This window comes from Dicentrarchus labrax, unplaced genomic scaffold, assembly GCF_905237075.1.
Source record: "Dicentrarchus labrax unplaced genomic scaffold, dlabrax2021, whole genome shotgun sequence".
Classification (NCBI taxonomy): domain Eukaryota; kingdom Metazoa; phylum Chordata; class Actinopteri; family Moronidae; genus Dicentrarchus; species Dicentrarchus labrax.
Genome location: NW_026136708.1, coordinates 2763709 through 2787546, shown reverse-complemented (window position 1 = coordinate 2787546; position 23838 = coordinate 2763709). Strand labels below are relative to the sequence as shown.

At 39.3% G+C, this 23838-nt stretch overlaps 2 protein-coding genes across 3 annotated transcripts; one reads left to right on the top strand and one right to left on the bottom strand.

Moving 5' to 3' along the window:
• Positions 1-780: 780 nt before the first annotated feature.
• ginm1 (glycoprotein integral membrane 1) lies at positions 781-6737 on the bottom strand. Of its 2 annotated transcripts, none has more exons than XM_051408476.1 (8): positions 6569-6737; positions 6318-6389; positions 6116-6215; positions 4652-4806; positions 4360-4519; positions 4027-4256; positions 3053-3216; positions 781-2900 (listed from the first exon to the last, which is right to left on the bottom strand). In XM_051408476.1, exons 1-8 carry the CDS (start codon positions 6656-6658, stop codon positions 2795-2797), a joined length of 1077 nt encoding a protein of 358 aa, XP_051264436.1. In that variant the 5' UTR covers positions 6659-6737; the 3' UTR covers positions 781-2794. The 2 variants fall into 2 exon arrangements, with proteins under 2 accessions (XP_051264436.1, XP_051264437.1); XM_051408477.1 differs by having other exon boundaries at positions 4652-4803.
• A 3-nt stretch (positions 6738-6740) lies between these two features.
• ppil4 (peptidylprolyl isomerase (cyclophilin)-like 4) lies at positions 6741-19817 on the top strand. The gene is made up of 13 exons (XM_051408475.1): positions 6741-6855; positions 7151-7218; positions 7858-7922; positions 8029-8146; positions 8397-8539; positions 8666-8762; positions 9229-9345; positions 9439-9563; positions 9697-9763; positions 14391-14502; positions 14673-14769; positions 14970-15102; positions 19306-19817. The coding sequence occupies exons 1-13, from the start codon at positions 6786-6788 to the stop codon at positions 19516-19518; spliced, it is 1425 nt and encodes a 474-aa protein (XP_051264435.1). The 5' UTR covers positions 6741-6785; the 3' UTR covers positions 19519-19817.
• Positions 19818-23838: the final 4021 nt, after the last annotated feature.

Below are 23838 nucleotides of genomic sequence, written 5' to 3'. Positions count from 1 at the left end.
CAGGACACAGACGTCATTAAAAAACTGTCAGTGGTTTCCTGATGACCATGGAGTTTAAAACGCTGAATTTATAATCGCAGCTTTCCCAGTTTGTGTGTAAATTAGGGCTGTGTATTGGCAATAATCTGATACATATCCCAACACATAGGTTATAATTCAATATATTCTGATATTGCAATTTATTTAAATCTAGTTTTAGAAAAAATGTCATAGTATAAAGATATATTGCAAGACAAATATTCAAATTGGTGAAATTAAAAATTTATTTTTACAAAGAAAAGGTAATATGTATTGTTTTGCAATGTATACCCACCTTCAGAAATACATCGAAAAAATCTATAATTTAATAAAAAAAAATAAGAGAAAATATATTCCCCTACTGTAAATGATACAAATTGCCAAAACTAAGAGCATGCAACTTTGCAGATCCAGTACTGAGTGAAGGAGACTCTGTAGTTAAAATCAGATACAAGACTTTGTGTCCTTATCTACTATACTCACAAAAATGTCCTTGACAAAAAAAGATTTCCATACAAATATAGCTCCTAAATTTAACTATATTTACAATACATTTTCTCTAACCACTGGGCGAAACATCAGACAAAAAGGAATTCAAAATGGGCCCTTGTATTTGATGTCCCAGTAGAAATTCTGCATGTGAACTACTTTATGCCTGAGTGATGCTCTTACTGAGGCTTTCTGCACAGTCACCAGACAATGCATCAAGTGTTCACAGTGTTCTCTCTCTGCGCAAGCTCAATAATCAGACAAGACAAAGGCTTGATGGTCATAAGGAAAGCATTTAATCAGCCAGATTTGTGACCCAATTACACAGTCCAGCTGTAATTCATACATTTTATGCATACAAATGTCTCAAAATAGTAACATGTGGGTCTACTGCCATTTAAACAAAGAGCAAATTAAAATATATTTTTGTTGTGTTACTCAGACACACATCTGAATTCACATATTGTTTGTCTTACAGGCTAATTTATTGTCATCTACAGCATTTTGTTGTGTTATCAATTTGGAATTTGAGGCTGATCCAAGTACAGGTTGAGCTGTTTTGAGTCATCATGCAGCTTCCTAGTTTAAATGTATAACTTGCTGCCAAAACAGCAAACAGCATTCACTAGCTAGACTACACATGCACCTTTTGCTATCGCAGCACATCATGCATTCTGCAGAGTAACTGAACCCTGGGGAGACGAAATCTCGACCTCAGCTGTGCTGAGGTACACAAGCTGATGTTTTAAGGGTGTTTTTTAAAAAGCATTTTAAAATAACACAGAGACCATGTTGAAACACTTACACTGAGTTTTGGATTAATTAACCCCACTTTTTGACCAAAAACCCACCTTGTGCCCACCTGTTTGGTCCCTCACAGCCTAGTGAAACATTGGGAGTGGATACTTTATCATTTCAGTCATTCTTGCCTATAAGTCTTTTTGAGATTCACCACAAAAAGAAAATGGGGGAAAAAAAGGTACATCCATCCAGGTCCATGTCCAGTTTTTACTCCAAAAAGCAAAACTAAGTGCAGATTCTTTCCTTTAACAGTAATTTACACACTGAATTTATGGTCATGTCTTGTACACACACTGTATTTTTCATCGGCCATAACCGTAGTTTGTCTTATACGTTTCAAGTGCATAGACAATCTGAACAACCTCACTTACATTCTCCCATTTTTAGTAACAGGAAACACAAAGCACAAAGAAAATTAATTAAACCTTTACTGATAGGAGTCACCGAGGCACTGTGAAGAAAGACAATCTATATATGAGCCTCAATAGTGGGCAGCGGAGGGAGGAATGACTTCATTAGTGACATTCAGAGTTAAGAAGAGTTGTGGGAGGGAAACAACTGTCTCTGAATGTGCAGACACATGATCTGAAATTACATTTTCAAGACAGTGATCTGCATCTTTTTTCTTTTCAGATTAAATATTACTTTGCTTCTTGTGGGCCATATATAACAACAGATTCAAACATAATGGCTTTAATTATTCATCTTGTCTTCGCTTAAAGTACGACAGACAGAGGACACTGCCTGCCGTATGTTGAATAAATATATAATATAAACTCACTGTAGTGCATTTGCTGTCATTTTTTTTTTTTTTCAGCAGTGGGGTCCAATTTTGGAGAAAAAAAGTTAATGTGAAGAAAAGAATTGTGACCTGTACAGAAGTGCTACATATAGAAAGTATTTTCAGTTTTTATATTTTCCAAATTATTGGCTGCAACCCCTAAAATTCTCAGTTTGTTCATTTGTTAATCCTACAGTACTGCTTTCCTAAGCCTCCGTCTATTATAATGTATGTTGCCAGGTTTTGGTGCCAGCATACAGCCAAAAAAAGGAAAACCAAACTTTGACAAAACAATCTCGCCTAAAGGTCCATGTAGTAGCTGTTCGGAGTACATTTGTGACTTAATAAAACTCTATCTGACCAGTCACAGGAGCAAAGAGTTTGATTTTCTGTGCAAATGATGGAAGAGCTCAGTCCCTCACAGAGATTCAACACTATGAATCACTCGCTTTCTTTTCCATTCTGATCATGTGACTACATTTGAGGGAATCACTTGATATAGCATTAAACCATCAAATTGAGTTTAGTCAATTTGATGGTTTTAAACCACCTACCGTTCCTGTACTAATGTGCTGAAGTGAAAACAAAACCTAGTGGTTCACAAGTCTGAATAGAAGCTAGCAACAAAACTGGACACAGTAACCAAGGTTGAAGAACAAATGAGAACAAACTGAAAATAAAGGAGCTGGCCATGTCAATCTTCATTCAAGGCTTCTTGTCTTCTTCTTCTGCTTCTATTTCTATGTTCTCCAGCAAAGTGTGCTTCTCCTCCTCTGGCATTAGAGTGACAGGGTTTAGGTGAAAAATGTGCCTGTAAAAAAAAATTAAGATAAGAAAGCTTAGCATTTTGAAGATAATCAGGTAAGGCAGACCAGCTGGTCAACGATGACATGGTTAAGAACACATCCTACATATTCCAGCAGACTATTTGTTCACTCACAAACCCCCATTAAACAAACTCACTTGTGTTCACAGGTCGGGAAGAAGATGTCCAAGATCTTGACGATGACCGCAGATCCGACAACGCCGATCACCACCACCCACATGACCAGGAAGAAAAGAGGCAGTGACTCTGAGCTGAAGCGCCTAAGACGCTCCCTCACTTCCTCCACCCACTGACACATGGCCTGAGGAGGGGACGGACACAGAGATATGAGCATGTCCTGCCGGTACAAGGCTCTACTAGCACTACATAATGCAGAAGGGTTTCTGGGCCACGTCCTAAGATGTGCACAAGTGAAGGCAAGAGAAGAAACTAGGTCTGCAACTAACACTTATTTGTATTATTGATTAATTGCTGTGTGTGCAATGGTGAAACATTTTCACTGTTTCCCAAAGCCCAAGCTGACGTCTTCAAGTGTCTTGTTTTGTCCAACAACCAAAGATATTCAGTTTACTATCATAGAGGACTAAAGAAGGCAGAAAATATTCACATTTGAGAAGCTGAACTCAGAACATTTGGAGATTTTTCTTCAAAAAATGAATCAAAATTTGTCGAAAAAGTTGGCAATTAATTCAATAGTTGAAAACCAATCACTTAATCGACTTATCGTTGCAGGTATAAAAGAAATGAAATCATCAGAAGTAATAAGCGGTAGGCTATAAACAAACTACACCACGATCGCATGAGGATGAGGATGAGGAACTGTTCGGCGTGGTGATGTTTAATGTCCCAGACAACTTGTCTAGTCTCATTAAGCCACTTCAAAATTCACAGGTAGGGTATTTACTGACGTATTTTAAATAAACTTTGAATAAACTTTTCCCACAGACCGCAAACAGCCTGATTTCATGGGAATCCAGAAACTGCCATCCTCTTCCTCTTGTATAACAAACCACACCATCCAGTGACAGCTTTCCTGCTGAAATGGTCAGACACCTCAATGACAGTACATACTGAGTGTCATCAGCTAGATAGAGCATCACATTTGGCTTACAGAGTAAGATGATATGAATTCTTTGGGCGGAGTTTCCATCTGAATCTGATCCGGCTGGCTCGGCTCTCTGTCATCAAATTCATCTTCATATCTGACATCATACAGCAGGTCGGGGTCCATACGCAGGGGAGTCTCCGGGAGCTTTCCCGGGGCTGCAATCTCCTCCTGGGTGGTGTCTGTGTGCTTTAGGGGGTACTGGCTGGTGGTCTGGGAGATCAGCTGTTCCTCATCTTATTTAAAAAAGTGCAGAAGAAACAAGAATACACACTAAATTGGACTGCTATCTCCATAATGATAATAATTAGGATCAGAATAAGCGCCATGTTTCCATACCTTTTCTAGGATTTGGTGGATCTGTGACGACAACATCGTTCTCTCTGGGAACCCTGAAGATCTCACTGTGTCCGATGGGGTAGATGTTGGTAAACTGGGCCAGTTTCTGGAAATCTGGGCTCAACAGTATTTTCACCTCACACATGTCAGGCTGCTGGACCTAAATGTCACAAACCCAGTATGTCTTACACAGGGTATTACTGCATTTGATCAGTTTTGTGGTAAAAAGGCCTACAACATAAAATGGAACAGTCTGCTGAAAGTTGAGGATGAGATGGTAAGAGATATTTACCTCTTTGCCCTCCATCTCTATCACTTCACTGAACACCTGCAGAGCCACCACCTCCTCCGAGTCACTGTATAGCCGGTTCTGGCTCACCATCACCCGGGTGACAGTGGACACCAAGTCCCCAGATTCAAAGTCACTGCTTCCATTGACGCTGTCTACTGGAAAAGTACAATTCAGTGTATTGATAAGCAGTTTATGACCTCAGTTCCTACACCATTAGCTAATGAATCCATCAATTAAACAGCAGAAAACAATCACGTTTTGATTATGAATTATATATCAAGTTGGCAAGCATTTGCTGTTTGAAGACATCCCTTTAGAAGGTTGCTTGTGATGGGTACTTTAAACATTTCTGACATTACAGTATTACAGTATAGCAGGGGCTGACATGCTACAGAAATAATTAAAACATCTTGTTCGATAAAGGCACACTGTGCTGAAAAAATAAGGAGAAAGAAAAACAAAATCTGCTCAACATATAACATATAATATACTGGAGAGCTAAGGCTACATTAACACTGCAAGCGTTAGTACTTGATTGTGATTTCCTGCTCAGATAGATCATTTTTGTTACGTTGTCCACATTGTTTTTGTAAATATGGCCCCTATCAGATTCCAGTGTGAACAACTCAGTCCTGAAGTGTCCAGCATGATGAAAGTTGATCTACAGCAGGGCCCTCAAAAAATTTTGGCCCGGGGGCCATTTCCACAACATTATGTCAAAAATATAATATAATCCAACCCATATAAAATTCATATAAATTTAAGGTACACCTTCATTTACATTTAAATAAAAACACAATTCTATTTCAATATGTATTTTGTTTAATACAAAATAAAGATTGCAATGGGTTGATAAGAAGAGAGCAGGTTTCAGGCCTTCATTTGTTGTTTGGTCAGGAGCAACAAATATGATATAAAAATGTATAGAAACTGCTGTTTGTTTTTGTATAATGTAAATAATGTCAATATTTTCAGAATATTGAGCTTTCTTCTAGAACTTGAACATTGAAGTGGCCCTTCTATGAGATGACAATACCAGCAGTGGCCCCAAGCCAATTTCAGTTTGAGACCCCTGGTCTAGAGTGATTAAAAATAAAAGTCACATGAATTCAAATATGACATATTTAATACTGAGGTCACATTGCAAAAAATGATTTGTACTGTTCACACTGCATGAAAAAAACAGATCTAAGTCACATGAGCAAAAAAACATCCCACATTTGAGTCACTTTTGCCTGCAGTGTGAACACAGCTTATAACAGCCACAGAAACGATTATTGTGATTATTGATTTATCTATTGAGTGTTTTTAATTAAACAATTTTACATAATCACTAACAATAGAATGACATGATATGGAGAAAGGAAAGCAACCTCATCGCATTTTTAAATCTAGTAACAAGAATAATTGTTGTTATGGTTGAATCCATGGATTAATCACAACATGTGATGAAGGAAAACTCACAGAGAAGGGCTTGGCAGTTGAACCTGGTGACCCCTGACAGCTCTACTGGGATGTCATTGACCAGCACCTGCTCTTCGCCCACCGATATGTTTAAATTGATCTGAAAGGAGAGATAACAACATTAACTTGGTCGCATTTTTAAAAAAAACAGACCCACGTCTACACCTCGATAAGTAAGTTGTCTTCTATCGTAACGTTATACCTGCAAGTTGTTGGTATCCTGCAACTGTGTATCCGCCAGTGTCCCTGCTGTCACGTTGATCAGGATGTTTTCCTGTGGAGGTCGATGATTAGAAATACAAGGAAAAGAAAACCCAAATAGACGCGACCAAAATGTCTGCCAGTGAGGGTATTTTACGCTGGATGATCAGCAAGCTAATGCTATGCTAACATCAACATCATAGATTAACGTTAGCTCAGTATGTTGCTGACATTTGCCAGTTTGTGTCTTACCGTGTTCAGTTGCCTAGGCGGTGACTCTGTGCACGTTACTGAGGCGAAAAGAAGAACCATAACACTAACTGCTAGCGCTGTCCTTTCCATTTTGTGTTGGTTTATTTCACCAGCAGCAAGGTTGCTAACGTTAAATCAAAAACATTGAGCAATTCAGTTGTACTGCGCACGCGCGGGGAATTTCCAAACACTCTCTTCTCGCGAGATCAGAAACAGCATGGCGGTGCTCCTTGAAACGACGCTGGGCGATATAGTAATCGATTTGTTTACAGAAGAAAGGCCTAAAAGTAAGAAAATAAAGCCATTTCCACTTAACGGAAGCTAATTTCTTGACCTGGATGCTAGTTGAGTAAGCTATTGACGAGCTGAGTTACAGAATAAGTGGGTGCTAGCTAAGGCTGTTAGCTTGCTTGCGTCATATTCATTTGTTTGTTTAATATTAGACATCAATAACAACGAAACTGGAATAAACCAATACACACTGCAGTTGTTAACGCTAAATAGGCGCTGAGTGTTTTTAAGGATTTGGTAAATTGTAATGACTGTCAGTTTAACTTTAATCTCTGCTATTTTCTTTTGCAGCTTGCCTGAACTTTCTGAAATTATGCAAGATAAAGCACTACAACTACTGTCTCATCCACAATGTCCAGGTAAAACTGCAACTTACAAAACTCATGTAACAAAGCTATGAAACCATATGTAACAGTATCTTTAGTTGGTGCAGGCTCGTTTTGACTGGCCTGAGGGTGGCAATATAGTCATCGATCAGGTTTTAGAGTTTAAGTCCATGGTGTGCAGATACACTGGGCCTTCGAACTATGTAGAGCTCTGAAAGCCACAGCTTTACATGGAAATACATTTGTAACACGTTGCAACACAATCTGTTTGTGTATTTGCCCATTCAGGTAAAAAAAAAAAAAAACTACACTGAATGATCCCAAGTTCAACAATGCCTGCAACACAACTGTTCTTTCATTGTAGCTTTTGTTCACCAAACTTTGTCACTGTAGTTGATGAATTCTCAAAGGGGACAAAGTACAGTACACATGGGTATAGATATTAGATATAGTTAATGTGGCAGTGCTCAGGTTTCATATATCAATCATCTAAAAACACAATTGCACACAGTTTTATAATGGAAATGGGACTCTCACGACCATTACCTTAAGTGCAAACAGAACCACAGTGATCATCTGCAGTATTACACCTAATGTCGAGCCAAATAAGGATTCATGTCTGCAACACACTGTGTTAGACATGCTGTATAAATGGGTTTGTCTCCTCCTCAGAGAGATTTCGTTGTGCAGACTGGGGATCCCACTGGGACGGGCCGTGGTGGAGAATCTGTCTATAGGTCAGTCATCTTCATCACCACTGTGGACTTATTTTATGTATTTATTTATTTATTTAAAACCACAACTTGAACTCTGTGACCAATTTTCTTTTGTGTGTGTGATTAGCAAACTCTATGGGGACCAGGCCCGCTTTTTTGATGCAGAGAAAACGCCGCGCATCAAACACAGGAAGAAAGGGACGGTGTCCATGGTAAACAATGGAAACGATCAGCATGGTTCTCAGGTGAATAAGATGTACATCCACACTGTTGTTTGCCCACTACAGAGAATAATATAAAATGTAATATTTTCATCAACCAAATTTCTTTCTTTTAATACTGAATCATGGACTCCCTGTTTGCTCTCACCAGTTTTGCTATTTTTTTTATTTTTTAAGTACTTTTTGGGGCTTGTATTGCCTTTATGATAGTGCCAGCTGAAGATAGGCATTCCCAGCAGGATATGTTACATCATGTGCTCAATAATGTCCTCAGTTCCTCATTACCACGGGTGAGAACCTGGACTACCTGGATGGCGTCCATACTGTATTTGGGGAAGTGACAGAAGGCATGGACATCTTGGCCAAAATCAATGAGACCTTTGTGGACAAGGACTTTGTCCCATTTCAGGATATCAGGTGAACTAAGACAAATTGCCTATGTTGTGTATGTAGTACTACCCTGTGTCAAAGAAGGCATTTGTTATTTCTCAGAAACACCTCAAAGTTTTATAGTCATGAGATGAGAGTGTAATTTTGCTGCAGGATAAATCACACAGTTATCCTGGATGACCCCTTTGATGACCCTCCTGACTTGCCAGTACCTGATCGATCACCTGAGCCCACCAAAGAGCAGCTGGATGTGAGTACAGTGCCACTCTTCGTCCTTAATCAGTGATCCGTGTTCAACAAACCTTATCTAGACAAATAAACAGGACATAATGTATACAGTGTCTGTAAGAACCATTGCCAGTACATATAATGGACAGAGCTTCCAGGTCTTAAAAGTGAAGCCAACACTGCAATGTCTTAAACCTGCATTCTATGTAAAGGCCAGCAGGGGGAGCTCCATTGGCTGCAATAACACACCGATACCTCACCCTAATGGAATATGAACCGACTTGTCACTTGATTTAATTGTTAAGCTCAGTAAACAGTTTCCTAATGAGTTTATGGTCTTAATCTCTAGTTTTACATGTTCTTCTATACATTATGATGTTAATTTAGTAAATTATGGTCCAATTCAGAGTAAAATAGACGATCAAGCCGTGTAGACCAGAAGAACAGTATATATTATAAATAACACTGTTTCTGCTACGGGTGTACAGAGTGGCCGAATCGGAGCAGATGAGGTGATCGATGATACGGATGGGAAAGGAGCCGAGGAGTTGGAGGAGAGGCTGAAGGAGAAAGAAGCCAAAACTCAGGCCATCCTGCTGGAAATGGTGAGAAGAAGAAATCTGCTCACAGTCTTCAGCTGAAGATCCTAAAGATGCAGCCTGAGACATTTCTATACTCATCTGTCATATGTTCTTCAGGTGGGTGACCTCCCTGACGCAGATGTAAGGCCACCAGAGAACGTACTGTTTGTGTGCAAACTGAACCCAGTGACCACAGACGATGACCTGGAAATCATCTTTTCTCGCTTTGGTACCATTAAGAGGTGACGCTAACTTGCAAGTTCTACACAATTCCAGTTTGTAGATTTTTATTTCTGCGTCTGGACATTTTATATGTGCTAACATTTTGCTTTAGCTCTGTATTACTAAAAAGTTCTCCTATTACTTTGTGTGCAGCTGTGAGATCATCAGAGACTGGAAGACTGGAGATTCCCTCTGTTACGCCTTTATTGAGTTTGAAAAGGTGAGCATCTTATGTGGCTATATGACCTACAATATAATACAAACGCAAACTGTATGCTGTATGTGCTCAGGTACTACGCTTGTGTATGCAAAGTATGTGGTCCTTATTCACTCCTTTTCTGAGAGTGAAATAAAAAGATCAATGTTAATCTCATTACTGTATGTTCAGTACAGACCTGGAGGCAGAATGTGTTTTGCCTAACTTAGCATAAGGGCTATGGGCAGGGGGCACAGGTAACTCTGTCCAAAGTGAAAAAAATGCTCTCCAACTTGCGGGTTGTTTCTAAAAGCAAAGATTTGTCATTTTATAGTCAAGTCAGCTTTATTTGTCAAATATGCTATACATGCACGACATACAGCACAGATGAAATTTCAGTCCTCTCGGACCCACGGTGCACACAGGCAATATACTAAATAAATAGAAAAGACAGAGCAGGGAGGGAGTTGAGTCTCCTGACAGCCTGGTGGAAGAAACTGTCCTTGAGCCTGCTGGTTTTGGCGCGGAGACTCCGTAGTCTCCTCCCCGACGGCAGCAGGCTGAAGAGGCTGTGAGATGGATGGGTGGGGTCACCTGCAATCCTGATGGCTTTGGTGGTGAGGCGGGTGTTGTAAATGTCCAGAACGGGGGGGAGAGAGACACCAATGATCCTTTCAGCTGCTCTCACGATGCGCTGCAGAGTCTTGCAGCAGGACACGGTGCAGGCGCCATACCACACGGTGATGCAGCTTGTCAGGATGCTCTCGATGGTGCCTCTGTAGAAGGTGTGCATGATGGGGGCGGGGCTCCTGCTCTTCTCAGTTTGTGGAGGAAGTACAGGCGCTGTTGTTTTTTTTGGCCAGTGATGCAGTGTTGTAGCTCCAGGACAGGTCTTCAGAGATGTGCACACCCAGGAACTTGGTGCTGCTCACCCTCTACACTAGGGGTGTAACGATTCACGATATCCACGGTTTCGGTTCAGACCTCGATTTGTGAGCCACGGTTCGGTTCATACCACGGTTTTCCCCGTTTCCCCATTTTGCAGAGAAACAGTGAAAGAGAGATGTTATCTGATATTACATTAAGCAGATACGGCAGAAATCTTGCATTACGGAGCGTCAGTGAACACACCACTGCAGATGTCACTCACAACGTTAGTTTCGGTTTGGACCCACATGCGGCGCACTTGAAAACTGAATCACGGATGACTTTATGAAACGTACTGCTGATGGAGAAAGTCAGCAGAGACACACACAGGGAGAGAGAGACAGAAAGAGGCGGAGCAAACGGGCGTGTTTGCCGTGAGTGACCAGAGGTCCAGGCTAGGTGTGTGTGCTGTGTGTGAGTGTGGGGAGAAGAGAAAGGGAGCAGATTAAAGTAGTAAATAAACACTAAAATAAGGTGGAAAATGACCAAGAATAACCTACTGTCAATACAAATACGATATAGGCGTACACCGCTACCACCCCACGGGCCACTGCCACCGCTGCAGTTACACTGTCTTAACGAGAGCTCAACAGTCCAGGGAGCGAGTGTGTCACGGTTCTGTCTCTCGGATCCGCGACACGAGACCGTGGACTTTTGTGTCGCGATTTCGGTCTCAGTTTCAGAACCGTTACAGCCCTACTCTCCACTGCAGCACCGTCGATGGTTAGTGGAGTATGCTGGGTGTGCACTCATGCACAACAATCTCCTTCGTCTTCTCCACATTCAAGTGGAGATTGTTGTCCTTGCACCACGTGGCCAGCCTGCTCACCTAACTCCTGTAGATAGTCTCATCACCGTTGTTGATGGGACCCACCGCAGTTATGTCGTCAGCAAACTTAATGAAGAGGTTTATGTGTTAGACGTTGGAATTATTACTTGGCAAATAACAGCTAGACACAGTTTTGGAGTTTTGTTGTCACAGTGAGGTTATCAGGTTTGTTACCATCATGCCTAGCATGTACTCGCAGTTTCTTTTTTTAACCCTGGTAAACTTGCTAAAAAGTGCCAGTAGACGAGTTTGCCTTTGTGGTGTTTTTTCTTTTTGTGATGTGTCACATTCAACGTCAGGAAACAGAGTAAGTAAACAGTACACAGCAGCATTTGTTACTTGACTTGGGCTGCGAGCATTGCCTCTTTCACTCAGCATTTTCGATATGTTGTTGTATATCTCACAGTCTGTCTCTCACAGTGCCAGTAGTCTTGCATTGCCAGACCAATGCCCTCAGTGCTGTGCCGGTACTGGAGGAAAGCGCCAGTGACCTGTCTCGTTAATTTTTCTTTTTCAAATCAGTAGAAGCTCTCTCCCCACACTGTTTTGCTACTGTGGCATTTTGAACAACACTAAGAACAAAATCACTGTTGCACGTCGTTCCCATAGTCTATAAAAACAGTAAATAATGTAGAATGTGGTACGTAGACGCGCATCCACATTGGACTGGAATAGGTATGAAAATTACCCCTAGTGCTCCCGGGTGTCAAGTTTCCATCACTGGCAGTCGGAGCTGGAACTGATTAATACCTGACTACTGCAGAGTCATTTGAGCCAGAAATACATGCCAATTGTCTCCTTTCCCACGGAAAATAGGCTTTATACAGAGGCAACCACATCATGCTACCTGCTCTATAGCCGGAGACACAGCATTAAAGTGCTGGTTGGATGGATAAACTTTTGGTCGTCAAGAAACTCTTTCAGCACATACTAAAAGTACAATTGCCGACTTTATATTCCTACAAATGACATAAGTGTTAATGTTGGTTGAGGTGAGGTGAGACGTGTTTCCCACTTATTCTAGTCTTTATGCTAAGATAGGCTAAACACATCGAAATGCAACTCCATACATACACAACAAGATTGACATTGATCTCCTTATGTCACTCTAAACTCTTGAATTTCCCTCGGGATAAATTAAGTATCTATCAATCTAAAAGAAAAGGAATGAGTATGTTTCATAAAATGAATTGAACTACTGCTTAAATATGTGCAATGGGGTAACTTGTCAAGACATTAATACACTGGAATCCAGCCTACCTGTAATGATTTATTGTTAGAAATATGTATGTATTTCTGAGGAATCATTTAAAAGTGTATTTTTAATTAGGTGTTGTTTTTTGTTTTTTTTGTCAATATATACACACAATTGGAAATATAACATTTATCAGGATTTCGCATTCAGTTTTAAGTAAATACAGTATACTGTATATCTGGTGAAAGTCACAGATGGAAAACCCCTGCTGGATGTGAATAATGGAAGTCAGTTAGCTCGACTGTTTGTTCTGGTTATGACACATTGACAATCATCACATGTGCTGCTGGGGTCATTCTGATAGAGAAGTATTATTATAGAGACGTGAAAGTTATATAAATATCCTATATTTATTAACCTGGTACATTGTTGGCTAGCTGTCCGTTGTGGGAGTGTAATATTAGAACTTGTAACTTTGGATATTGTGGAATTGGACAGTTTATGACTGGTATTCAGCACTTCTTTGTTCACAGGCAACTTCCCCGTTGTAAACCAATTAATTTATGACTTACGGTGCATCCTCTGTAGACCTTGTAATTTAGGATGGGGATATAGGTTTTGCCACTGGCCTTCAGTCCTCTGAACACCCTCAACAATGAACTGTAAATGAAAGGAGCACAGCAGTAGTATCGTGAATAATGGTGCTGTATGTGTTGGAGACCATTAGAGGGCGCTGGAAAGTTTGTTGTATTGTAGTGTAATGTGTTTTCACTCAGACTTTTACCAGTGACATCCAGTGATATAATAGTATTATGAAATATAATAAATTACTTTTGGAAATTAAACCAAAAGCTGTTATTATGAAAATTAAAATCTGAACAGACAGACCACAGTGAGTTTCATTCAAATACCTCTGCTGCAGATGGATGCTTTTTTACATATATATTTTCTGCCAGTAATATGTACATCTTTAACTTTGGTTTTTGCATACCTGACAGACGGTGTCAGACTGGACAAAGAGGCAGTTCTTCTCATCACAGGATGTCCGCGGGGTCTTAAAAACGTTTTATTTTGATGAGTTTTAATGACATAACAAGTTGCATTTTTCAGTCTCACTTTTAAATGCGTTTTGGGGTTGTGATCATACTGGGATCACACTGTAACAAAAAATGAAACCGACATGAAACTAATACCATTTTCTTTTTTTTGCCAGTATGGTCGTAAAGGTCTTAAAGGCCCAGCGTGTAACATTTAGCTATGTCTTCATTAGTGTATAGTCAGCTGAAAATAAGAACAGTTGTGTTTTTTGTTACCTTAGAATGAGCTGTTTATATCAACAGAAGGAGCGGGTCCTCCTCTGCCATGTTTAATGTTAGTTTCTCCAACACGCTTGGAAAGGTAGAGTTAGGCGAGGGCATTCAAATCAACAGCTACACTGCTAGATGCCACTAAATCCTACATGTTGGTCCTTTTAAATTGCATTAATAATGGTTTTAAAAAGTCTTCTAAAAAGCCTGCAGAAACACTCATTTTGTAGACTACTGACCCTAGAAAAAATGTGTTATGCAAACAAGAGTCTGCACCCTCAATGTTTTTTACACCACTTGGCAACCAGTTTTGGATCAGTAGAAAATATGGACGCTTCAGAAATCCACTCCCCTCACAGAACAAGACATTTACTTCTATTTCTGTGTCCACAGCAAGAAGATTGTGAAAAGGCCTACTTCAAAATGGATAACGTGCTCATTGATGATCGACGCATTCATGTAGACTTCAGCCAGTCAGTCTCTAAGATCAAATGGAAAGGGAAAGGTACTCCTTTGTGATTTGCATGTTTTTTGAATATTTCTCTTATGTTTTTAAGGGTTACGCCAATGTAAACCTAGTTTCTATATACAGTGTTACTCTCCTCACCTTGAGTGAACTCTTGTAGTGTGTTTATATAAGCAGGCACCTTACTCATGGCCTTCTCTGTTTCCTAGGTGGGAAGTATACTAAAGATGACTTCAAAGCCTATGAGAAGGATGTGGAGAACCGATCCAAGCTGGCTCTCAAGGATCAAGTGAAGCCCAAACAAGAGTATCCTTGTGTGTCGATAGGCTGGGGTTGAATTTCCCACTTCATATCATTACATACCCGTCTGCAGTATTTAACTGTACGGCCTTTGTTGTGGTGGCCACTATTTTATTTATTTATTTTTTTTTTCAGTTTGATTTGGTAAAACTTTCAGCATTGATTTTCTCAATTTACTGGCTGGATTTCCATAACTTTCCCAAAAGTTCCAAGTATGACCTGCTAATTGAGGAGGAAGACGAGGCGACAAGCCATCGGCACTCTGAGAAGAAACACAAGGAGAAGAGGCACCATCATCACTCAGATGACGAGGACAGCAGGAAGTCCAAAAAGCACAAGGTATTTTTACTCCCTAGCACCTTTCACACATTCACTGTACTCTTTAAGCGCTTTAAGCCAAAACAACAATATTGTAATATTGGCATACTCTCCCTATGATAATACTTTGAGGACAGAGTAAATTGGTGTGCAGTTTCTGCTGTTGCTAATTATTTCTGTTTTTATTGCAGCAGTAGTATATAAGCGATCTCCAGAAGTAAACGTCAGGCTATAAACAAACTACACCACGCATGACTTCAGCGTCACCACCACTAAACCTCTAACTTAATTAAAATCTAGAAGTTATAAAGTTTGATAGAATAGTTTGCAAGAGTGCGAGTATAAACACAGCAACGCTGTAAAGGGGGACTAGTGGGTAGATAGTCTCTGTAGTCGGCGTGCTGAGGTTTAATGTCACCGACAACCTCTGTAGTCGGCGTGCTGAGGTTTAATGTCACCGACAACCTCTGTAGCCTCATTTAACCACTTGCTAGCAAGACACACTTCAAAATTCACACATGGGGTATTTACTGACGTATTTTATGTTGTAGAAAAAAAACTTGAAAATCTTTTTTTAAGCTTGTGTTAATCACAAAACTTATTTCAGACATCTAAACAAAAACCCATTTTAAAAAAAACCCCATTCACTGCGAGAAGAGCACCGGAGATGCAAATATGTGGGTCTATATCTGCACTGTTCAATTCATCAGAAGTTAAACACATTTAGTTCTTTCAATTAATTTATTCAGACAACTGTCTTTTGTCTGAATGCTTTCCTTAAGCTTATCTTTAGCCTTCAGCAGTCTGTAAAAGGTTCTGCCTGATTCAAACTGGCATGCCAGTAGTGTAGTGACGTTTTTTTTTTAAACAGTTTGTGGTAGCATATATATATATATATATATATATATATATATATATATATATTATACATACATACCTTGGGTGGTACACAGAGGAATCTGATTAAATTGATTAATTAAAAACATATAATACTATCAAAATACTTCAACTGTGAGATCACTGAAATGTATTTAAAATAAGTTTTGCATTTCCTGTAATAGCTTGTTTTAATATCACCCCTGCTATGAAGTCACATTCATGCACATAGCACATGCATAGATCCATGATTTGGCAAGATGGTTAGCAGAGGTAAAATTAATGGTTCAAAAACACTGCAATCGTGTCTCGGAACGGAAGAGAAGTGTGGATCAGGAGTACCCCTTTTCCATCAATTTAGCTCTGCTTTTTCAACTGGTTGCGTCCAGGATTCAACAACAGTCAAAATTAAATAATCTTATAAAGTTGCCTCCTGCATGTACTGTCTGTAGCTGAACTACTCGACTGTTTAGTCATAATGGTGGTACATGGGGGAGGTTGTATGTGGTGTAAGAACAGGCAAACACTGTATTACACAAAAGTTTCCAGTCTCTAATTAGGGGACTAATGAACCTGTCACACCTAGGGAGGAGCAACATTCCCTGTCTGTGATGAAACCATTACAAACAATTGAGCATTTGAAAATCAGGAAATAAACAGGTTAAAATTGAAATAAAGAAACGACAGGGAAGCAAATAAACAACAGAACTGCCATCACCTCTTTACATTTTTATTTGGTCACAGAACAATTAGTTAGAATTTTCTGTAGGTTTAAACTTGTCTAACAAAGAGCTGCAGGTAATCGTTACTGTGACAGTAACTAGGTGGTCCATACACGCACAAACAGACAGACACACCAGGGCGTTGTTTTAGGAAGCAGGTTTCCTGATTTATCTGGATTATTATTATTGAGTAAATCCCTCATACCTGGAACAGTGACTGAAAGAACTGTTCCTGATAACTCGGAAAACCTGATTCTTTGAGCAGGCCCATGCATGATGTTCACAAATAGGCCCGCACAGACACACACACAGTCTCCACCTTGATGTTCCCAGGTTCATTTACCCAGACAAGTTGTGGAAATGGCTATTGTTTAACAGGATATTTAAAGGAAGGTCCACAGTCCGAATCAAACTTATAATATTACGATACGAGCATACGGTATGTGTCTTAACCACATGCCCAGCAGGACGCCCTTGAAGTCTAAAATTTGTATTTCAAAAACTGAAATTGTTCAAATACCAGTTTGAAAATGAATTATATTAATTTACTTACTGATTTTGTGATATCATCCTGATCAGACGACCCTTCATTGTCATTTACAATGCAGGGTGGTATAATGAAATTCAGGTTATAGTTCCATCCTAGTACATGTTCAATGCTGAACTGAAATCAACAAACAGCATTCTGACGTAGGTGTTTTTTTCCCCCCAAGGTGTGCCAAATACTATGCATTACGCCTTGTTTAAAATTTTATGGTTAAAATTTGAAAAGTTTCCTGAGATAACTTTTGTTATTAATTGACTCTATACAAATGGAATTGAATTGAAATTGAATTTAAAAAATTTACATTGTGTGCTTTGAACACAAAATACCACGACTGCACACAGATATTTGACACCAGAAATATTGTAGCTGCCATGTTTGAGAAGGGCTTGTGTCATTGCAGTCAAGGGTGGGGGCGCGCTGCCACTTATTACTGTACTTGAGACTATTTTGCAACGTCTGTGTTTACATGCAAGGAGTTACTGGGCTGGCGGCCAGATGTGGCTTAAGTTTTATCTTATTTATCTAAGTTGTTTACATTGACCTTTGATATTTTGAGTTTCCTTGTTGTCATTAAAAACATATCTGTTGTCCTGAAGTGCCCTTAACACAGAGGACAATCTGTTATATAAGTGATAAAAGGTTGCTGCTGGTTAATTCTGGTAGAAGTCCATTGGCACATGACAATACCTACAATCTCTTCAATACTTGAGGAAATATTAATTATTTATTTTGTTTTTATTTCAATGTACAATTCCTCTCTGCTGCCTCTTCATGGGAAACACTTGTTTTGGAAACTCCAGTTCTGAACGATGCAGTTGTATAAATGAAGTTTTACATAGGTGCCCGGTTAGCTCAGTTGTTGGAGCTGGCGTCCCATCTATCTTCAGCTGTCACTATCATATAAAGGCAATAAAAGCCCCCCCCAAAAAAATGTGTTTGAAAAAAAAAAAAAGGTTTTACATTCTGTTGACCTCTAACCTGTTTAGAGCTGGTTTAGTCCATCGTGTCTGCTGATTTGCTCCATTTTTAAAGTCCGAACTGAAAAATAAAATACAAATCTGATTGAGTTCCTTCTTGGTGGGTCAGGTATTCTTTGTCGAAAAGGAAATATTTTCTGTGAAAAAGCCACAAAAACAATTTTAAGTAATACCTAGTATTGCACTCTGAGCTTCCACTAATGAGTCATTGTTTCCATAAAGTAACAGTTTTTCCAGGAAGTGCAGATCCCCATTACATGCCCTTTCAGTTTCTAAGCAGATGTTGTGGTGAGTGTGGTCACCCACAGAGGCTTACCAACTGTCACCTACTCACCCTACCCAAAATATCGGATATTTATGTAAATATCACATATTACATTTATTATAGTAACCCATGGTCATGAGATACTTTTTCATAGAATTGTTCTGTTATGATAGAATCTTAAGTGAGCTAATCTGACTGCGGCACGTTGTTTGTAACATAGAATCATCTGGAAAGTCGTTGGAAACTGTTTGGAAAAGTACAGGCTTTTTAAAAAAATACACAACAGGTGACTGGATAAACCATCAATGTAACTTCAACCAGTCAGATGTAATGTAGTCAAACTCTTACCGAAGTATCAAGAAAGGCCTTCAGTCCCATTCTTTGCTCTTTTTTATTGAAGAAATACTCTCCAGTTCTGATGGAACTGATGCGATCGGCATCTACGCTAACCTCTTTAGCAGCTGCCATTACATTGTCACACACACCAAGCGAAAAGCTACGCCTGTAGCTCATGCCGTAGCTGCCAGTAGTTCCTCATAGGACACTGGTTGGTCTGGTACCACAATCGCATGGCTTTAAACATGGCAAGATGGATTTTTAACGTGATTTTGTTATCTCAGTCCAGCTGCCTCGCCAGGTTATAAATGATACCATACAAAGTAGATTTAAAAAATGATTCCATGTAGTGAACCAAAGTGGTTTCTGCTTTGGTCCAGACCAAAGGAACCTTGGGACAGTTTTGAACGCAACCTTGCTCGCCTATCTTGACATATTTGGCTTTCCCATCAACAGCCTTTACTCTGTCTCACACCCTTTGTCTTGTCTTGACCTTTCCAGGACATCGAGGACAGCCGGCGAGACAGGAAGATGGGACGCCAGCGCTCTCGATCCCGCTCCAGCTCCCGTTCCAGAGAGAGGGACCACAAACACAGCAAGTCTCGGGTCAAACACGGAAAAGAGGGCCGTGATAAAGGCCACAGCCACAAGGACTGGAGCCCGAGCCGCTCCTCCAAGAAGTCCAAGGATAAAGACAGGAGTAGATACAGATGAGGGAGAGCAGGGAATGAACGATGGTTCACCACCAATTCATTGAATATCTTTCTGTGGCAGGAGAGTGGAGCAACAGAGAGGGCATGAATGTTATTCAGCATGAATTATACGGCATCTAAGTATTCACAAGCCAAAAGTACTGACCTCCTTTAAAATCACTTGACTTGGACTTTTAGAAGAAAAAAAACTGATGATTATTAGGTCCTTGTCACATTGTCTGAAAGAATAAAAATGTTTGAGAAATGCTTGTTTGTTTTTTTTTACAGGTATATTAAAAAAAAGTTTCAAATCCCCCAAAATGTGACAGTTGTCTTAACTTTTTATCAATTATGTATTTCATTTAAATTTCACAACAGACTTCCTGCTCTGTTATTTACCTCCTCCCCTCACACACTTCCCAATTTAGAACAAAGTTGATTGATGATTAAAACTTCACCTTTGACTTTAGTTTCAACAGTTAGGGGGTTTTATTTTACATTCATAAAATGTGGGCATGGAAAATTGGCTGGGTGGAGTGTGTCTCCACAGCACTGAGGGAATTCACTGGTGTCTCCCTCCACCCACCTCGTACAACCGGGTGATCTCAATATATCGCTACACAAACTGAAAGCCAGCATATCTCTGCTGGCAAGTTGAAAGATAGAGGAATGTTTTAGTTGTGAGGTGACAAGATACAAGAGATGGGATACAATAGATTATAACCTTTTTATTAAAGCTTTTAGTACATCTCTGTTAGGCAGTATTCTCTCTGTGATTAAAACCTAACCACAAACACACACACACACCCACACATCCATAGTCCCTTGATTATCTGTGTAATTCTTAAGAAAGAGGCACCACACTGTTTTGAGTTTCCCGAAAACACCAAGTTGTTTTGTGGGCGGAGGCGGGGTTGACTGTGTGCAGTGAGGAATGGAAAGAAGTCTTCTGTAGTGAAGCTGAATAGTTTGTAGGGGAGAGTCAATAAGAACTGAAAGATGACAGCACTGAGCAGCGTGGAAAAAAAGGGTTGCACAGCTTCACTCCCTCGTATGGAACCACTGCAAGAGACTTCCCCACCCGCCTACGCTGTACGCACATCTCACTGTCACCTTTAACCTTCTGTACAATCACAGAGCATATACCAACACGCCCCAGATAACAACAAGCTGGTTCTGAATTAAACACCAGTGGAGGAATGAAGGTTAGCATGCGGCTAGTTTTAGACCTGTGAAGTTGATACCAAACTGAAAAGATCCAAGTCTTATTTTGAGTCATTTGAGTAAGTTCTGACTGAGAGTAAAACTCGTTGTATAGTCACATACTGAACCAAGCCTTAGGTGTTCTCATTATAGGATTCACTCATGTCCTTGTCCTCATTGCTCTCTGCTGTTCTGCTCTCTTGCGCCATCAACGTAAGGAAAGCAAGAATGTTAAATGAATTGTTGCTATAGCAGAATGGGAAGTTGTCGTGTCAAGGCTGTCATACACTCTCATCATTTCAAATTCCTAACATAGGCAGGCTCATGCCCACATACTGCACCTTTAGTTATGCAAACATGCATACCGGAAGTGCACTGTGTAGGGCAGACTAATAGAATGTGGCAAATACAGTACATCTGTCCACACACTATTATATTCTTTATTTTCCTGTAAGATGTTTAATTTTTGGGATTTGGAATCCAGAGCTAGCCTAGGTAGGTGGACTCAGGACTAGTAGCCACTATTATCTATGTAACGTATGACACACATTCTAGTTGACAAAATGTTTTTCTTGTTATTTGGTGTGCAATGGCTGCACATTTACAACTTTTTTGAAAGTAAAAATTATAGTATTTTTTTTGTGGAAATACATGTCTGGATGTCTTTAAATTTACAATTATATTTGCACGATTTTATTTCAAATTTTTGTCCTACCAAGCACAACATTAAACTGTAACTCATAAATCATTCTCTGACATTTAACAGGTTTCACATCCTACATTAGATTTTGATACATTTACATTTTTTACTGCTGTTAACTAGAAAAGGAAACATTTTCTTAAGACAAAGTGTGCTCATCGATTTGTAAACAGTGTAATAGGTTCATAAAATGTTAACTGTATGCTTGTTAAAAACTGAAGGTTGCAGTTGCCCCTATCTAGAGCAAGTGTTTGGTTTTTCCTTTCTGAAGTACTGTATAAACATGGTGGTTCAACATGGTGGACATGGTAGAAGGCGACCCATGGCATCTGTAGATAAAAAAGGCTCATTCTATGGTAACGAAAACACAATGAAATGAAATGAAGAATGAAACATACCTATGAATAATAAATTCCATTTCTGCCAATAGATCCTCTTAACTAGACCTTTAAAGCATTTAAAAGCAGTTGTGTCGGTAAGCGTGCTATGAACAGTTAAAATGACAGTTCAAGTGTAAGCACAAAAAACATTTAAGATAGAAGAAGACGAATGAAACACAGGAGGGTTACAGTAAGAGTACAGAACCAAACTATGGTAGTATGATAACAATAAATACAAATTTACGTTTAAAATGAAATAAATTAAGATAAACAAAAAGACCAGACAGCTGGCCCTAGATATCTGAACAGGATCTGGTGAGTGAGAATTTGAATGAAGAGGGTGTGATCACATTTAACACACTGTGTAAGGAAATCATTTAAGCACATTCCATACAATCATATTTTCTTATATATAATAATATATATATATTATTATATTTTTTATGTATATTACCCTCCTAAATGAACATACAGTGTAGGCTTATGTTGACATACTGTACACAGTATGTTTGATTACTGCATATTATATGGACAACAAACATAAAAAGTACAGTGATACATTAGTAATCTAATAATATAGATCATATCCATTGACATTCTCCATTTCACTTGATAAAATAAATGCACTTGTGTTAAGAGATGATGATAATCTTATAAGAAATATTGGCACTCCCGCTGTATGATTCACTTTTGTCTTAATTCACTCTGCCACCACATCAGCCATGTGTCTTTCTAAAGAAAAATAAGGTGTTGCTTGGAAGTATACACCCAGCTGAAGGCGTTAACAGGACCCCATCTGAGCAAGCTCAGACAAACCATGTAGGAAAGTTATGGTCATTGTACAACTTGTGCAGTGGTTACAAACACAAATTACCCCTCATCATCTGCTGTACCTCTTCCTCTTTTCATGCAGTGTATATACACAGGGTAAAAACAGATATGGTTTTAAGGAACCAAAAGCACTATGTGTCATTTAAGAAAAAAAATATTGTTCCAGTTTTGTGCCTTAGCAGCACTTTATTCTAACAGATGTTGAATTGTTTTAAGTCACAAGGATAATGTAAAGTCCTGACATTTGCTTTAAAGGTGTAACATTTAGGAGGATCTATTGGTAGAAATGGAATATAATATACATAGGGAGGTAGTCACACTGCTTTTATCTACAGAGGGAGCATGTCCTCTTCTATGGAGTTGTGATGTTTCTACAGTAGCCCAGAACAGACAAACCAAAAACTGGCTCTAGATAGGGCCTTTCACGTTTTTGCAAGTTTCACAGCCCCCGTATTTTCTACTACAATGCAATTTCATCACTAGGTGCCACTAAATCCTACACACGCCTACCAACTGGACAAAGGACGTCCCGTGAGCAAACGCTAGCTCAGCTTGTTTCTCTGATAACTTAAGATCCAGACGTCCCACTACTAAAATCCTTCATCCGGTTCAAATCTAGAGTTAAAAAGTACCAAGATCTAAACAGTGGATGGTAGAAATGTGGCTTCAAACTGGATAAGAAGTCAATGTATGACAGCTTCTGGCAGACAACCACAACGCTGACGCAGGCACAAAGGGGATATGACGCCATTGTCAGGCGACCGGTGAAACGCAGCGTTACCTGAATAAAATGACAGATTTCTCTGAGTTTGAACTTTGTTGGAAACATTTGGATAATGGAAGTACACAGCTCAACTACATATACAACATAGCTCTAGAGTTTATAGAAATGTTATTGCAGAGATGTTACATATTATAGCTTTCAGAAAAAGAAGCAATACAACAAATACTTCAACGTTAAAGTGTTAATTTTACAGAATGACCCCTTCCATTGTGATAAATGATTTAATTTATTTTACCATTATTGTTACTGACACATTAAAATGTCAGCAGCATTTGGAATAAATATAGCTTTTCGTCAACCTACTTTATATATCTTTGGGCAGTATATCATATTTTATAAGATGATCAAAGATTTGTGTGTAAAATTTGAAATCTGCTAATTTATTATAGCTGTAGTAAAAGTAAAAAAAAAAGTAAAAGTAGTGGAGTAAAAAGTACAATAATC